The 19,633-nt window shown below is 39.2% G+C and overlaps 2 protein-coding genes across 2 annotated transcripts in view; one reads left to right on the forward strand and one right to left on the reverse strand.

Annotated features, from left to right (window-relative positions):
* Window positions 1-19,633, reverse strand: part of dnaaf11 (dynein axonemal assembly factor 11) — an 85,284-nt gene that overhangs the window by 63,115 nt on the left and 2,536 nt on the right. The window lies entirely within an intron of this gene.
* On the forward strand, window positions 5,272-14,411 carry LOC125902288 (zinc finger protein 233-like). Its single transcript, XM_049598534.1, has 3 exons — window positions 5,272-6,464; window positions 9,133-9,193; window positions 12,853-14,411. Exons 1-3 carry the CDS (start codon window positions 6,096-6,098, stop codon window positions 13,761-13,763), a joined length of 1,341 nt encoding a protein of 446 aa, XP_049454491.1. The 5' UTR covers window positions 5,272-6,095; the 3' UTR covers window positions 13,764-14,411.

Below are 19,633 nucleotides of genomic sequence, written 5' to 3' on the forward strand. Positions count from 1 at the left end.
TCCGATACCACTGTGTTAAAAACAAAAAAAACAACAACTAGTCAAGCACAGAAGATCTGAACAGTCAGCACAGTGTCAAGGTCAGTGTCACCAAGTCGGTATCTGACCAAATGTCTCCCCTTTTTGTTCCTGAGGTATGACGTTCAGTAATGGCCAGACAAGTTTTTTGCAGAACATTACAATGTCACAGTGAAGTTGACCTTTGACCTTTTGGATATAATGTGTCATCACTTCATCATTTTATCCTTTTAGACATTTGTGTGAAATTTGGTCATAATTAGTGTTCGAAGTCTTGAGTTATGGCCAAAAACATGCTTTGTGAGGTCACAGTGACCTTGACCTTTGACCACCAAATTCTAATCACAGGGTTCTTACACTTTTTCACCAATGATTTTCCTTGACTTCTCCAAAACCTTTTACTGAATTTCCATGACCAAAAGAAATTGTTTTATCTCAATGGAACCATCGAAAACTAATTATCGTAACACCTAAGTAAAATTAGGTTTACATCTGAAATGTATACTGCCTCTCTGAAACAAAAAAACACCAGACAGGCACACATATTTTCTCATACGGTTTAATATTTTTGTCAATGTCTCAAAAGATAAAAATGCCATCACATTTTCTGTCAGAGATAAACAGAGAGAAATAGTGCATTGGGGTAGGAATACCAGTGCTAACTACTGATTACCCAGTACTGAGTTGACAAAATAAAAAAAAAAGAAATAACATAAATAAAATAAATAAAAAAATAAAATGTTTGGACTGCACATGGTGGTTTAGGCTTTCGTTAAACAGCACTACATATGCCGTTTGTTGGGACACTTCTGACAGTAAGAGTCTTTTAAAGTGCAGAGCAGCCCAAAAGGACAGACACAGGCACACTTGTTCTCACCACAGGTAAATTTCACTGCAATCTGGCTGTCCGGGAACATGGCGGCGAAAAGACGGCTCGTGTCCTCGGATGACTTGAATGAGTAGTGTCAATTCATGATTTTTAGTGCCCACAGTATCTCCGCTTTGAGGACTTCATTTTTTGTAGAAACGTCCAAAGATGTCTGTTTTGTTGCTGTGGAAACTGTAGTAGTGTTGCTGGACGTCCTCACAGCATCAGCGTTCATAAACTCATTGCGCTGCTAAGTTAGCAGCTGCGGCTACAGTTTCGTGCTTTTTTCCCTTCAAGTGGCTAACGAGCTCTGCCTTGCCCATATTCGAAATGTCAAATGTTTTAAAGCACAGTTTGCATTTAGCACGTCTTGGGTCAGTGTCTTTTGCCAGCCATAATTGGTATTTATCCTTAAAAAGCCATGTATTATTGAAGCTGCACGTCCCTGGCATTTTGTCAGCATCGTCCGTTTGCTAGCAGAAGCAACTCCAGGCTAGTGGGCGTGCCTGCAGTTCCTAGGCGCATGCACGCTGCATGCCTGGCAACACAGACTGAGCCAGACTGAATAAACTTTTCACTCCACCAAAATATCATGATGGTCCGTGGCAATTTACATTTTATTACGACACATCGATTTTGTTTGGATCAATTGATGAAACTTTGGATATATTTCCATGACTTTTCCAGGGCCTGGAAATTGCATTTTAAAATTCCATGACTTTTCCAGGTTTTTCATGACCGTACAAACCCTGTAATCAGTTCATTGTTGAGTCCGAGTGGATGTTTGTGCCAAATTTGAAGAAATTCCCTCCAGGCGTTCTTAAGATACCGCCCTCACAAGAATGAGACGGACCAGGTCAGATGCTGAATCAGTGACACAGATGTTGGTGTCCATCTTGAAACTGTGCTGATTGTATAGATCTTCTGTGCTGTCGGGGGGAAGATGTGTGTGAAGCATCCATGTTAAAGAATATGTTGCAACATCCGTAGCCTGTTTGAAGCATTGTCAACTTTTATGGTTACAGCTGAATCTGGACAGGCATGGATTTAACTGTAACTGTGACTCGACTGGTGCGTGGAGGATACAACCACATCGGTAATTCCTGGGGTTATGATTTAACATTTGAAGCAGGTTGATATATCAGCCAGTATAAATTAGCTGCAGATAACAGTGTCGGTGTATATGTTGGCCAGTCTCATACAAATCTGTCAAACATGTTGAGATCAAGCAGAAACTGCGTCTTCATTGTATGTGTTTTTTTCAACAGAGTCCTTACGGAGGCCATGGACGGCTGTGCATGCAGCTCTTTTCTTAATGCCGTTATCACAAGATCACAAGTTAATTATTTCATTATCTCGAGTAAACAAGTTTTGTTATCTCAAGATAATGGAAAATGTCAGATCAAGGAGTACCCACTATCAATCCAGTGCATCAGACTCTACTTCAGTGAAGGTCTCACACAGGCAGAAATCCCATTTTGTCTTTTGTTTAGAGATATAATTCAGATCAGTCCTCGTCATTTAATGAGGGCAACCGGCCCGGCTGCAACTTCACAGGCTTTATTTGAGCAGCTGCTGGCTGGCGGAGGCAGAGAGAAGGGAGCTGGTCAGCTTCTCATCTGAAACTAAACTGTCTGCTCTAATGATGCAGCTGCAGCAAACTGAGCTCCACCTTCATGCCTTGACAGCTGTTCAGCTATGACAGTGATGGTCAAGGCTGAAATCAGGTGTGATCAAATGATCCAAGCACTCATTCTCATGTTCTATGTAATTACACCACGATGGAGAAAACAAGTCGTTTTTTTGCAATACATTATCTCATTATTTCGAGAAATATTTGTTTCCTTGAGAATCAAAATAATCTATTATTATGTGAAAACTAGCTCTGTTATCTCGAGATGACGAAATAATTAACTTGATCTCTACATAACGGTATTTAAGAAACAAAATGCAAGCACAGCTGTTCGCGGCTCCCGTACTCATGACATGTCTCGGTCACAACTCTTTAACAACCAAATTTAGGGGAAACTGATGAAACTAACTGGTTCAGAGTGGTCATATTTTGTGACTTAATTAAATATATATGAAAGTACACCCTCAGGGCCTCAGAAATGCTGTATCATTTACAGCCTCACTGAGCTGCCTACATGGCACAGTGAGAAAAAGAAGCATCTATCAACTGACCAGTGACGTGATGTTTTATACGCCCGGGCTGACTGTGTTGGACTGTTCTCTATCCCAACACACAATGTTCAATAGAATCACAAACAAATGCCTTTCACACAATAGAAGCACCAGCTGACTGGACTCTCACTGGCTCCACTGCTTTCACACAAATCCACTCACACTGAATGACAGGAGGCTCAACTGGGCGCTTCACACAGCGTGGAAACAGTAGTTAATGAAACAATGTCAGCACAAGGGACATTTTTGGACCGTTTCATATTATCTTCATCAGCAGATGGAGTCGCAATTATGTCATGGAGCTGCTGATGTGCTAATTTCCTTTCTTACTGAGCAGTGAAACAATAAATCATCATTTGATTGACAGCAAATTAACTGTCAACCATTTTAATAATCTATAAATCAAGTGTGAGGATTTAGTGCTTTTCTTTGTCTCATGTAAAATTAATATCTTTGGGTTTTGGACATTTTTTCATTATTTCCTGTCAATTTATGGACTAAAACACTAATTGATCAGTTTGTTAAAGTGATGCACAGATTTACTGGTGATGTCAGTGATAATAAGTTCCGGCACTACTTGAAGGACAAGTCCCCAGATTGGCAGACAGATCTGCAGATGGTGGAAGGAATGTAAACAAAATGGAAAACAAATATGATATTTATCACTTTATTTACTTATTGATTTGTTTACCTTTTTGTTGATTTACCTACCCGTCCTTTTTTAAAATCTTCCTATTAGTATTATATTTTTATCGAACCATTTCTTGTGTTAACATACCCATTTATTCTGTCTACAAATTAATTCTAGCTTTTAATATGTATTTATTTATTTGTCCTATGAATCATTTTTTTATTCTTGCATTTACTGTCTTAATTTTTATCTACCTATTTATTCTGTTTTGTTTCTACTTTTTAAGCTCTATTTTTTGCTTCTTATTAAACATTTTTCAGCCTCTGTGTTGGTGATTGCTGTGACAGGAGGTATTATGTTTTAGGGTTGTCCGTCCCATTCTCCTGAATGCAATATCTCAAGAACACTGATGGAATTTATTCAAGTTTGGCACAAACGTCCATTTGGAGTCAACAATGAAATTATTAGATTGTGATGATCAAAGGGCAAAGGTCAAGGTCACTGTGACCTCATCTGTCTCACTCTTGTGAACGTGATATCTCAAAAGCACCTTAAGGAGAGTTCCTGAAATTTGGCACAAATGTTCAACTGGACTCAATGATGAACTGATTAAAGTTTAGTGGTCAAAGGTCACTGTGACATTGTCTGTGCCCTTCTTGTGAAGGCTATATGTCAAAAACGCCTTGGGATTTCTTCAAAGTTGGCACAAACGTTCACTTGGACTCAACGATGAACTCTTTAGATTTTGGTGGTCACACACAAACATCTCTGTGACCCCGTCTGTCCCCTTCTTGTGAGGGCTTTATGTCAAAAAACACCTTGTGGTGATTTCTTCAAATTCGGCACAAATGTTCACTTGGTCGCAGTGATGAACTCTTTAGATTGTGGTGGTCAAACGTCAACGTCTCTGTGACCCTGTCTGTCCCATTCTCATGAACACAATATGTCAAAAACGCCTTGTGGCATTTTCTTCAGATTTGGCACAAACATTCACTTGAACTAAACAATAAACTTTTTAGATTGTGGTTGTCAAAGGTCAAGGTCACTGTGACCTCATCCTTCTCATTTTTGTGAACATGATATGTCAAAAACACCTTGTGGGGATTTCTTCAAATTTGGCACAAACATCGACATATACTCACTGACGAACTGATTAGATTTTGGTGATCAAAAGTCAAGGTCACTGTGACATGGTCAGTGTCATTATCGTGGACGTGATATCTCAACAATAACACCTTCAGTAAAATTTCTTCAAATTTGGCACAAACATCCACTGATGATGAACAATGAACTGATTTGATTTTGGTGGTTAAAGGTCATGGTCACTCCATCATATTATTTATAATTTTCCTCATTCATTTTTCTACCTACCTATTTGTTACTGGATTTATTTGTATCAACCTATTTGTACCATCTACCTGATCTATTTTTTATTTACCCATTAAGTTCTGTAGTGTTTATGTCCCTCTTCCTGTCAACAACAGTTCATTAGTTTTTAAAAAAAATCTTTATTAAGAAATACAAAAGTGCAATGACAACCGCCACGGGGTCACATACATTCAGAGGCAACATTTCAGAATGTCATATTACACAAATACATCAAAAAGAGCACATAAATCCAAAGTCTTAATGGCTTTCATATAAGTGGAATGTCTAATAGCTTTAATATATTGTTTGACCTCATTTTCAAAGATGGAAGGGAGGGGTTTTTGATTAGTGTATTGACATTTGTGGATATGCCATTTGGCTAATAGTATAATAAGATTTTTTTCCACAGATGGATAGTCAGTGAAGCCAAACAATATCTGTTCAAAGCAAAAAGAAAATGTGATTCAATACAAGTAGAAATCAAGTTGCAAATATCTTCCCATAATTTGGTAGAGAAAGGGCAAGACCAAAATAAATGAAAAACATCTTCAGAGTCTCCTTCACAGAAAGAGCAGTTGACATCTAGGCCTATATGTTTTTTGAATCGTTGTAAAAAGAAATTCAGAGGGGTAAAATCTGTGAATTAGTTTAAAAGATACTTCTTTTACTTTATTATTTATCATATATCTAGCAGGTAAGTTCCAAATCTTTTTCTAGTCAAGGTTTTTAACAGTTGTTCCAATAAGCTACCACTTCTGGAAGAGAAACAACTTTACAACCGTCCATCACAACAATAACAAGAGTCTCTTATTTTGAAGTCATCAGTGTCATTCCGGAAGTGCAGGTCGGAAGGAAGTAGAAAAACATATCTTGTCTTTGTGATGAGCGACGGGCAGGTTGAAATCCAAACAGGTTCAGTCAGCGGCTCCGTTACCGACATCGACGCGTGTTTCCGAGCCCGTCGGAGCTCCGTGACTCCCGTTAGGAGGTGTCTCAGCCCGCTGTGGTTTCCTCTCGAGCGGCGGGATGGCCGTTTTAACCAGCAAAGCTCTTCACGAGCAGCTCTGTATCATCATGGGCGCGCTGACCAAGGCGGCGGTGGCGGAGATCTGCGAGGTGGTGGACGAAGGTTACGCGGTGCTGCAGATGGAGATCACCCGGAGCCACAAGGAGAACGAGGACCTGAAGAAGAAGCTGCACCTCATCGAGTCCATTGTGGTCCGGGGGAGCGGCGGGGGGAACGCGGCGGCACTGGAGTTCGCGGCGGCCGCGGAGGGCGCACAGCAGGCGGAAACACAGCAGCAGCAGCAGCAGCAGCACCGGGACGGTGATGGAGGAGCCACCGCCGCGGCTCCCGGAGGAGATGGAGGAGGTGCCGTGGTGGCGCGGGAGGAGGTAAACACAGCCGGCCTCCTTTCATCTTTGTCTCAGTAAACAGTTTGACCTCATTACGGTTACCATAGTGATGAAACAGCTAGTCGACTAGTCGATCATCAAGTTATGTTCATTATTGGGGACAGTGCACGTTGATAAGCAACAAGCATCCATAGACTCTGGACAAATGGCACAATAAATAATCATAAAAGTTCGGGGCTGTTCGTTACTTTATGGAGGGGGGCATGTCAAATTATTTTTAAGCAATAGGAGGGATTTAAGTTTTTTATTTTGGCTGAGGGGAGGGGCTTACGACTTTAAATGGTTATATGGTGTGTTTATTTTGTCATGGATTTTTCAAAGAATATGGGCAGGTTTAAAAATTTTAAAAAAAGCCAAAATTACACCATTTGTCATAGCTGAAAACTGTAAAAACAGAAAATATCATTGGATTTTCACATTTCTAACGGCTCTTGGAAACATGATGTGCGATGAAAGCTTCAGTCAGAAAAAATACAAAAATAAAAATAAAAAAAATCAGAGTTTAGAATAATGGTACTGAATCAAAATCACATAACTATACGCATACTTTACATTTGTCAAAAATAAAGCTTTTTTTCCCATAAACTAGCCAGCATACAAGATAATAGTGAAAAACTGAGGCTTTCATTTTCAACTTTTAACTTTCAAACGTCAAAAGGTAAATTTTAAAAACCTGACATTGATTTATGATGGCGGGAAGGTCGTATATTTTCCCCCAGTCACTCAGGGAGGCTCATGCAGAAATATTTGTAGCTTTGGACAGTTCCAAAATAAAGATTAACGACAAGGAATCACACCCCCAACCTCTGATATGTAAAGAACAGTCCCTTATTGAGATACAGGATAATAAAGGCAAATTACAGGAGCCAACAGCGCTTGTTATTTTTAATGCCTTTATCTCCACATCTGCAGTGAATTGTTTCCTTATCTGGAGAAAACAAGCTTTGTTATCTCCAGATAACCTGATAATTAACTCAAGATTTCAAGGTAAGGCCATATAAAAATGCAAGCACTGCTGTTCTCAGCATCGTAGAAAATTAATTATTAATTGCTATTTTGATCATTTATTAATCTTTAATCAAGTGTTTTTAAGCTGTTCTCTGTTTGGCATCATTGTAAACTGATTTGGGGTTGCAAACAATGATTATTCTCATCATCATTCTTAATTAGTTAGTTATAAATGAAATAAGAATGAGTAACACATAATATAATTACTCATTCTTATTTCATTTATAACGTTACAACCATTTCATTGTATATTGTATATATTACAGATTGTCTACTTTACTATTTTATTATTTATTTTAATGTCTACTTTAATATTTTATTTTATTTTATTTTAATGTCTACTTTAATATTTTATTTTATTTATTTCATTGTCTATTTTAGTATTTTATTTATATCTTCATCTTTATCTCTTGTTTCCATTCATGCTGTATTTCTATTTCTACTTTGCACGGAGCATTGGAACAAAAACAATTTCCCCCCGGGGATTAATAAAGTATTCTGAATCTGAATCTGAGTCTGAATTAATTAGTTTAGAAAATGAGAGAAAATAGTAAAAAATAAAAACATGCAAGCAAACAAGGTAAACAAAGCACAAGATAAAAAAAATATCACCTTATGCACTTTTGGAGCTCTGGATTAGAGTTCTCTCCATTATATGGCGCCTGTTTGCATCTAATTATAATTTTTTCTCACAATATTAGACCTCGTGTCCTCTTTCAAGGTTACAAATTGTCCTCTCACGATTCTAAAAAAAAAAAAAAAAGAAGTATATTTGGACTTAATGGCCACCATACATGTCACTTCTGCCTTAATGATAATATTTGATTTTCAAGTAGATACAGTCCACTGCATCCTTTCATAACGTGCCATTGGGCCTTAAGGATATACTGTATATCAAACACCGTGTACACTGACAGCAGGCGAGGTTGCAATTATATTTAATCCCATATAATCTCTCGATCAGACGTTAATCATCTCGTTATCGGTGCTGCGCCTGCTCTGTGCATGTTGAGCACTTATCAAGATAACCATTATTTATTTTTTATCTCAGTCTTATTACCTTGGGCTGAAAGGCGTATTTTTGTGATAACATGTTAATTATATTGTTATCTTAAAAAACCCAAAGGCTGTTTTTTTAGATAATGTGATAATTACATGGAGATTTTGAGATAACGGGATTAAAACATAAACTGCTCTCAAGTTTCCAGACGAAAGCAAAGGTGTGAAAGGTTATCTCAGTCAGTCACTCACAAGTCTTGTTAACATTTGAACAGTTGTAGTGAATCACTCGGCCGTAGCTTCGTCTTGAGCAACTGTTGGAACTTAATCCAGTGATACAGCCATCACTGATTTCTTTTTTTAATTATGTTCTCATTAAAACTTTAATTAACCTTAAATATGAGTCAGCCAGTCAGCACAGAAGGGACGTTGTATCTTGATTAGTTTGCATGTTATCGACTTTATCTCAGTTTCACAGATAGAAAATCCATATTTCATGTTTTAATGCATCACTTGCCTGGGTGTTTGTTTAATTCTTGTTTGTTTATGTTAATAATTGATTTTTATATTTATCGAACATTCATTTTATTCCTCTTGTGGCTGTATGACTGTATTAATTCTTATATTAAATCTTTTCCAGCTTCCAGACGTGGTGTTGATCAAAGATGAAGACTCGGACAGTAACGACGCCTTTGAGGACGGTGAGTGCTGCTGACGTGTCCCGTGTCAAACGAAAAGTCAACACTGACTTATTTTTAACAGAGACGGTTGTTTAGACTGACGTACCATGATATGTCTTTCTTATTGTAACCACGTAGTTTTTGCATCAACCTGAAGAAAGTGAAAGCTCACGAAACCATTTCCTGACGTTGGATATGCAAACAGCCATTTAACAGGCTGTGAACCTAATAGTAGGTGTGGCACGCTGCTTACTCCGCTCTCCTGGGTGAAAGTTCTGTGTTTGTTTGAACCATCCACCACCCTGCTTTCCCACCCATCTGATGAGGACTTTGTCACTCTTTATACTACGTCACCTGACTTCTTCCTTTGCTGCCATCACAGTTGTAACGGCCATGTGAGGTCCTGCCTAACAGTAAAGGTAAACAGCCTTTTCATGGCCTGATAATGGCCCACTGAGCCTAACAGATGTGACAGGCCCCTTCTGACCCATATTTCTGATGCTCAATCTAGTGCTCCAGGGATAATGCTTTTTTGTAAGCCCATGCAGAAGTTAGCGTCACTCTGCTTCCCTTCTCAAACAACCACAATGGGATTTTTCTGTTGGCTTTTGGATTATTGCAGAAAATAAACGTGTGATACTTACACATTTGTTTAGCAAGATAAGCTTCACAGGTGAACACCACTTTCATGATTTCTGAAGCGTAAATGCAATCGGCAGAAGTAAAAAGCTAACAGTATGACGTCAATATGTCAACAAGTTGAGATACTGTGACTATCACGATATGAATTTTTCATAATATATTAAAAATTATACCGGTGTTATCGAGAAGGAGATGACATGGCACACCTCTATTACTGACGCATTTCATGTTATAGAACAAAAGGTGCAAAGAGCCACAGACTGTTAGAGGAGGGAACTGGGAGTGCTAACATGCTAACTCATTTCCAGGTTTGAGGACTCATTCCTGGGGCACTCTGTAATCACAGATAAAAATAACAACCAAACCAGCTGGTGTAAACAAGACAGAGTTTTTTAGCCTCTTGGTCGGGACCAAAGCAGGGTGCACGTTCCTGTTTGTAGGGCTGTAGTCTCCTAGTCGATTATTTGGTCGCTGTGCTCTCGCCTGACCAAATTCTCATTGGTCGAATAATCACTGTGTCACTTCCATAAGGTGAAGAGTGCTACATCAATATCTTTCCAGGATTAATCCATTATTTCCTGCGGCGGGGTGGACAGGCTAAGTTACCTGTGAAAATGGGGTGTTTTCAAAACAAGTTGAACTCGCCCACCCTCACGCTCTGCGTCAGACCTCCTGTCTGTGTGTACCAACACCATTTCCCTCAGTGGAAACGAAGCTTGTATTTACTTGTATTTCACAGATAAACAATAAATTGTGAAGACAATAAAGCCTCCACTAAAATAGCATTTTAAGTCTTGTGTGTGACTTATCCTGGCTTCATATGAGCAGAGGAAATCTCTGCTAACTGCTAGGCTAATGTATACAGTGTAAAATGCCATAGGCTGGCGCTAATAACGTTAGCATGTTGTATTTGCTTGGAAAACATTTTTAGTATAAGACAGTTGTTTTGTCGGTGAATGCTGTGAGCTGTAATGGAGCCAAACTGACTTTGAACATGCTGCGCTTTAGCCAATCACAATGGAGGGGGCGTGGCCGGGACTTGCAGGTGTCCCCAGGAAATGTGTACCTACAGAAACAGCAAGCTCCGCGTCCATGGCGACCGCTCCACCCAAAACGCTGTCTCATCAACGTGAAAAGTTTTTTTTTTCCAGCGGATGTCTGAGTTACAACATGATTGAGCTAACTAGAGTAGTTTCGTGTCGTATCCGACAACGGGAGGCTTTTAACGGATGACATCCTGATGTTAGCTTTGCTAACTGTCCCTGTCAGCTGCAGCCACTGATGCTTTCTAGACATCGTGATTTCCCATAACTGAATAAATACCACACATAGCAACACAAAACTGCTTTGCTAGCTCAATCATGTTGTAACTAAGATATCTGCTGGAAAAAATATTTTATTCACGGACCGTTTATTGAGTTATTACCTTATTTTTATACAGTCTATGGTTATTACAGACACCACTAACGTTAACAGCTAACGGTTAGCCCAGCTAATCTACGATAACCATGTTAATTACAAAACACACAGAAATAGTAACGGTTGTTCAATCATTGTGTTTATAGACTTTACAAACATCAGATTAGTCTACACAGTGATATAGTGACGTGAAAAATGTGATATATAGCTGAACTCTGCTGGTTTTCTACCCGAAGTATTTGTAAACAACACGGCGATTCCCTGGGGGCACCGCCGGAAGTGAAGGGCGTGAGCGATCGCCGAGGCCCCTGCACTTCCGTTAGTCGGCAAACTCCGGGCTGTGCCTCCAGAGGTAAAGGAAGAAATTTTTTATTTTTTTTTTTATTTTTTATTTTTTTTACCGTTGGATTTCCAGATTGGTAGTTGACTAATCGGTTTGAGTCATTTTTCATATAAAAGCACCTCAAAATACTCTTACTGCAGCTTCTTATGTTCAAATATTGGCAGCTTTACACACTCTCCCATGACGGTGAACTAAAACCCTTTGGCAAGAGTACGACACAAGACATTAGATGACATCATTTTGGGGTTTGGGAGAGACAGACCGACATTTTTCAACATTAACACATTTTCTGATAAAATGATTAGTCGACTAATCTAAGAAATAATTAGTCGACAATGAAAATAATCGTTAGTTGCAGCCCAACAACACAGCAGCCCGCTGTATTTTTAATGCATTTTTCATTTAAAGAATAAATATGTTCGACAATTTAAAAGTATTCGTTATCAATTCAAGATGCACAATGCTCTAAGAATCTGAAAACAAATCACATTTACCAAATATTTAGAGAACCTTTGGACTAAAAAAAACCCTGATCTAGGAAATGAGAGACTGATAATAACTGAAATAAATAAATAAAACCCAAGACAGTGAATCTGTCAGGACAGCAGCGTTGGCACATGTTTGCAACTGAGAAGAATTTAAAGAATAATTATCTTGTTTTGTTACAGTGTGTGCTCTTCGCTGTACACTGAACACATCAGACCTGACAAAAGTAAAGATACTCTGAGGCTGTTTTTGTACATGTGTGGTTAGAGTTTGGCTTCCTGTAACAGTGAGAGTACGTGTTGTTTCAGGTCAGCCATGCGTTAATGTCCTGTATTTGAATCAAAGGTTGATTTAACAATAATAATAATAACCATAATAATTATGACTTTATTAAGGACACAAAAAGGCCCATAATAATTAAACAAAGACAACATATATAAATGAAGTGTAAATACATAGCAGTAGATTTGCACCTTCATATTACACTTCAGCCACATACAGACTGTAGCACCAGTGGCTCAACTCAGTGTGTGAATAATAACATTCATAAAAAAAACTAGTTTAGATTACATGAACAGGAAAAACCTGTTTTCAACACAATCTGTCTTTGTTAAGTTAGTCCATATTTGTTGAGTTACATGATCATCCAAACACTGCCAGTTCTTTGCTGTGATAAATATCTGGTTTGATTTTCGAGATCTGAAACGTGAAGTGAAAACTAGGCGAGCAGGATGTAACGTACTGGAAACACAGTTTTCAGCTTGGTTTTGTATTTTGTCTTTCCTCGCAGGTAACACAACACCTGCTGATGGAGGGACGGCTGCAGCCAGGGAGGCCACCACCTCGACTCCCATCAGCCGGAGTACGAAGAGACACTGGCCGGCAGGCGAGGAGGCCAACAGGAGGTCGTCCTCTGAGCCAATTACACTGAAAACCACAGGGGCACAGAAGAAGAGCGTCACCGTCTACACTCTGGACTCTCCTCGCAGCGAGCCGGGCTGCTCCACCCAGCATGGCGGTGATGAGATGGAGGCTGGCGACTCAGTTTGTTCCTACTCTGCACAGATGGACGCGGACGTCCAGCTGGTCCACCAGGAGTCCTCACTGGTCCCTCCGAGTGCTAACAGACAAACGTATTTTGGTAACAGCGCTCTGATGGAGTCCCCCACAAACAGAGCAGAACTAGATCTCAGCCTGACGTGGACCAAACAGTCGAAAAGTCAGATGAGTTATACTCAGTTTCACCAAAACGAAAACCTGGACAGTGATGCTTTCGGGCTTAAGATGATCAGCGTCACAGGCTCGACCTCCACAGACTGCCAGCTGTCTGAAAGCAGCAACTCTGCATTTGAGTACGACGATGCCGACATGATGAACTACGGCCTCTACAGGGACCAATCAGGGCGACCTCAGCTTAGTCATGGGCAGCTGAGCGCCCGAGGGAAGCGCTTTGCATGCGCCATCTGCTCTAAGACATACGCCACGTCTCAGAACCTGGACGTTCACATGCGGATTCACACGGGCGAGAGGCCGTTCAGCTGCAGCCAGTGCGGCAAGAAGTTCACCCAGTCGGCTCATCTAAAGTCGCATCTGAGCGTTCACTCCGGAGAGCGGCCGTACGCCTGCACGCTCTGCTCCAGGAGCTTCATCGTCAAATACAGTCTCAAGTTACACATGAAGAAATGCCATCCCAACGTCTGAGTGAATGAACGTGTGCAGGTCTCATTCCAAAATGTTCTGTTCTGTAAATACACAGTTTTAAAAGGAAGAAATGTTATTTAACACTCACAAATAATAAGTTTTACAAATGTGCAGAAGACACATTGAGTTTCAAGGTTTTAGATGATTTAAAGTCTGTTCTCTTAAAGACTGAGTTTAACTTTGAGCTGCAATAATTAGTCTATTAAACAGCTGACAAAAAACAAATCAACTAGTTTGTTAACCGAAGTCATTTTTAAAGCATTTGAACAAATAATGTTTGTTGCTTCTCGAGTTTGACTTTCTTTTGTTAGCTTTATAGTACACTGGATATCTGTAGGTGTCGCTCAGTTAAAATGACATTTGAGGACGTCACATTGGGCTCAAAGAAATGTTTCAATTTTTAATGCTGAAAAGACCAAATAATTAATCGAGGATATAACTGGCAGATTGGAGAATCTTGTTAATCAAAATAAAAATAACAGGTGCCTGATTTTGGAATGAAACTTTACTGAGCTCAGTCTCTGCTGTTATAAAGTCTACAGGTGTAACAGTGTACAGGTACAAAAGGTTAATAGTTGTGTAAAAAGCAAAAGCACCGTCTTATAAGGTTTGTGTCATTCTTTGTTAATAAAACAAATTTTAAAAGTGTTTTGTATCAGTTATTTCCTTTTATTAAGACAGATTTGTCACACAAGGAATTTAGGGTATTTAAGGTCATTTGTGAAACTGTAGCCGTCAATGGGCCTCATTCACAAACAGTGTGTACGCACAAATCTGTGCTTAAACTGTGCGTACGATCGTTTGACGCACAAATTCGGGATTCATCAATATTTTCTTACCAGAATTTGTTCTTATTCTGTGAACAAATTCAGAACTGCCTCAGACCATGCGTACGCACAAATGAGGAAGGTCAAACTGACTTAGAAAATGCAAACATACCTTTTAAGTACATGCAGAGTCTATAAAACCACATTCATGAAAAGAGATTTAATTAACATTTTTTAAAATAATTAATTTACTAATATATTGCGAGATGGAGGCACGACTCAGTTTGTTCCTACTCTGCACAGATGGGAGGCTGGGACGTCCAGCTGGATGGCTTGTTGGTGAGTCATCACTGGTTCTGGTCTAACAGACAGGCGTATTTTAAGCTCTGTATTTTCAGTAAGTCTCACAAACAGAGCAGAATGTTAGATCTCAGCCTTTGGGTTGGACCAAACAGTCGAAAAAAGTCAGATGAGTTATACTCAGTTTCACCAAAACGAAAATCTGGACAGTGAAGCCCCTCAAGAGGGCGCTATAAGATGATCAGCCCACACATGCGCCTCGTACAGACTGCCAGGCGTCTTCAGCCGCTGGATGTGTTTGGATCAGCGATGCCGGTGGCAAACTACTTTATACCAATCTGAGAAGGTGTGCAGATCATCCTGGCATGGGCAGCTGTGTCCTCCACAAGCGCTTACAGTGACGCCATCTGCTCTGTAAGACATACGCCATCGCTCTAACAAACTGTGAAATTTACTACTTTCCTCGCGAAGCCTTCAGCTGCAGCCATTCATGAATCAAGTTCTAGGCAAGCGGTTTCTTATATGGAGAAATGGGGCGTGGTAGTATGCTGATTGCAGATGGCGGCCACGCCTGCACGCTCTTACAATGGTTCTGATTCACCAACATACAGTCTCACGGTGGTGAGAGAAATGCCATCGCAACGTCATGAATCCCACGTGATTTTGAGCAAAATGTTTTTCTGTAAGAGTAAGAACATTTCTGCGCAGATATTAGTGAATGAGGCCCAATGATTAACACTGAAGTCAAGATCAGCTGCAGCAGTAACTTTATCTTGGTTTTGCAAAAGAGAAATCAAAAGTTTTTTTTTAAACATACAACAAGATATTTATCCTGCAATAATTAGTCTAATAATTAGTCATAAGGAGCATTTGAACAACATATAAAGACTGTTGTTTTAAAGAAACTTAAATGTGAAACTTAACTTTCAATTTGTTTTAGTACACTGATATCTGTAGGTGTCGCTGTCATCGTTAAAATGACAACAATGGTCACATTGTTTAGACAAACTAGTGTCACATGTGCATTCAATTTTTAGTCTATTTGCAAACCAGTTTAAAGGATATCCAGTTGGCTGCGTGTCCAGCTGGGACAAACCTAACCTGTTTCAGGTGCCTGGATTTTGGAATGAATTAATTTACCCGGCTTACTGGGCTCTGCTGAGGCCAAAGTCTAGGTGTAACAGTGTACAGGTACAGGTTAATAGTTGTGTAAAGTCAAAAGCACAAATAACAATTCTAATAAAACAAATTTTAAAAGGACAGTTAATTAAGACAGATTTGTCACAAAGGAATTTAGACTCTGAAGAGATGCAAAACAAACACACAGACACACAACTACAAAGAGAAACAGCAGCCACAAAGACACAAAAACCACAACAAAGAAGCAAATTACCACAAAGAGATGCAAAAAGAGATGTTAAAGACATGCAAGTTGACAACAAAGACACAAAGACACACAAAACAATTGCAGAGAGAAACAAAGTGAACAAAGAGAACCAAGGACTACAAAGACACAAACAACTACAAGGAAGGTCAAAAAGACTTAGAAAGAGACAAACAACTATAAAGGGATAAAAAAATGTTTACATAAGAGACACAAACATGAAAGAGAGAGAAACATTTTTTAAAAGACACCAATGACTAATATATTGCAAAAAAAATTACATGAATTACCATGAAACTGACACGCTCACCCTCATCATTGTGACAATTAAAATATTAACAATAACATGAACAGAAAAACTATCACTCCATCAGCGTGCAGATGATCTGTAATGCCGACTGCCATATCCTTAAGGCTGTGGCCCGCTGGCCAGGAGGCACCACGACTCATTTATTTTGCAGAACAGTACAGTGGGAATGTGTTTGGAGGCTGGGGCTGTGAGACATGGATGGCTTGTTGGTGAGCATCTTTTGTTCTGGTCTTTTATTTCAGTTGTTTTAAGTTAGTATTTTCAGTAAGTCTCTATTCCGTTAATGTTAAAATGTTATATTGTTTGGGTGACCGGGCATATGGCCTTAAAACATGGCTGATGACACCATACGCAAACCCTGAAACCCCTCAAGAGGTGCGCTATAATAACATACATGCCCACACATGCGCCGTAGAGCGCACTTTTGGCGTGCTTCAGGGCCGCTGGATGTGTTTGGATCAGATACGGCCGGTGGCAAACTACTTTATACCCCTGAGAAGGTGTGCAAGATCATCCTGGCATGCTGTGTCCTCCACAATCTTACAATGACCCATGGCATTCCTGTAAGACCCGGCGCCATCGCTTCTAACAAACTGTGAAATTTACTACTTCTCTCCTCGCGTAACCGCTTCCTTCATTCATGAATCAACTCTAGGCAAGCGGTTTCCTTATATGGAGAAATGGGGGCGTGGTAGTATGCTGATTGCAGATGGCGGACACGCGCCTGTCAATTTACAATGGTTCTGATTCACTAACATACGCACGGTGGTGAGAACAAAATTGGCCGGTGCGCACGTGTGATGAATCCCACGGTGATTTTGAGCAAGTACTTATTTTTTGCGGAGAGTAAGAACATTTCTGCGCAGATATTAGTGAATGAGGCCCAATGATTAACACTGAAGTCAAGATCAGCTGTAGCAGTAACTTTATCTTGTTCTTGCAAAAGAGAAATCAAAAGTTTTTTTTTTTAAACATACAACAAGATATTTATCCTGTTAACCCTGAAACAAACAGGAGCCGTGTATAACAACATATAAAAGACTGTTGTTTTAAAGAAACTTAAATGTGAAACTTAACTTTCAATTTGTTTTCCATCTCTGGTCGTACAGCATGACTGTCATCGTGTGGAAGGATGAAAGACAACAATGGTCACATTGTTTAGACAAACTAGTGTCACATGTGCATTCACGTTTAGTCTATTTGCAAACCAGTTTAAAGACCAGTTGGCTGCGTGTCCAGCTGGGACAAACCTAACCTGTTTCCAGGGGTCGGATCATGGATGAATTAATTACCCGGCTTACTGGGCTCCGGCACAGAGGCCAAAGGTTTAGGGGGCCTCTAACTGCCTGTTAATATTTACTGCTGGAAAGTCAATAATGACAAATAAAATTCCCACATAGAAACGCAACACAGCCACAAGGACACACACAAAACAACTACAAAGAGACACAAAGTGATGATGAGAGATGAAAAAAAACAAGACTCTGAAGAGATGCAAAACAAACACACAGACACACAACTACAAAGAGAAACAAAGCAGCCACAAAGACACAAAAAACCACAACAAAGAAGCAAATTACCACAAAGAGATGCAAAAAAAGAGATGTTAAAGACATGCAAGTTGACAACAAAGACACAAAGACACACAAAACAATTGCAGAGAGAAACAAAGTGACTACAAAGAGACACCAAAGGACTACAAAGACACAAACAACTACAAGGTGGTGCAAAAAAGAAAATACAAAGAGACAAAACAACTATAAAGGGATAAAAAATGTTTACAAAGAGACACCAAACTAACACGAAGGCAGAGAGAAACAAGCGACTACAAAGACACCAATGACTGCAAAGAGACAAAAAAAATACAAGGACACAAAACGACTTTAAAGAGACGCAAAACTACAACAAAGAGACACAAACCAAACACAAAGAGACACAAAACTACAAGGAGACACAAAAGGATAACAAAGATGCAAATGAAGACAAAGAGATGCAAAACCACTACAAAGACACACAAAACAACAACAAAGACAAACAAAGCGACTACAAAGACACAAAACGATTACAAAGAGGCAAATGACGACAGAGTAAAGAATTGGAAGAGATGCAAAACAACTACAAAAGAGACACAAGAGGATACTGAAGAGATGCAAAAGGATATAAAATATGCAAAACGACAACAAAGAGACACAAAAGGATTACAAAGACACACATGACCACAAAGAGACACAAAACTAACACAAAGGCAAAGAGAAACAAGCGACAACAAAGACAAAACGATTACAAAGACGCCAATGACTGCAAAGAGGCACAAAAAATACAAAGACACAAAACGACTTTAAAGAGATGCAGAACTACAGCACAGAGACACAAAAAGCAAACACAAAGTCACACAAAACTACAAGGAGACACAAAAGGATAACAAAGATGCAAATGAAGACAAAGAGATGCAAAACAACTACAAAAGAGACACAAGGGGATACTGAAGAGATGCAAAAGGATATAAAATATGCAAAACGACAACAAAGAGACACAAAGGAACACAAACACAAAACAACTGCAATGAGAAACAAAGTGACAACCAAGAGATGCAAAAATAGAAAATACAAAGAGACACAAAACGACTTTAAAGAGATGTAAAACAACACAAAGAAAAACAGAACAACTACAAAGATAAACAAAGCGACTACAAAGACACAAAATGCCAAATGTCATATGATTTCCTGGTTCCAGAGGAAAATTTAGCAGCACTGAAACAATTAGTTGAAGAGTTGACAGAAAAATAATCTTCAACAAATTTTACAATAAATTTCATTAATAATAATTAAGCAATAATGTACAGAGGCATATAACGCATACATTTGAGAAACAAAATTATTTTTTTCTGAATTAATGAGATTATTATTTTGCTAATTCTGAAAAACAAACCCAAAATTATTTATTATTCAATATACAATTATTATTAATTAATAATAATTGTAAATGCAGAAAACAGGGCAGTTTTGGACTGCTGCTCTGACAAGAAAAAGTAACATGACCACTGGTTTTATAGAGACCAGAAGATAATCGACACTGGGAGTAACTGGGAGTTTTGACCTTGAGATGCTTT

Source organism: Epinephelus fuscoguttatus, linkage group LG15, assembly GCF_011397635.1.
Source record: "Epinephelus fuscoguttatus linkage group LG15, E.fuscoguttatus.final_Chr_v1".
Lineage (NCBI taxonomy): Eukaryota > Metazoa > Chordata > Actinopteri > Perciformes > Serranidae > Epinephelus > Epinephelus fuscoguttatus.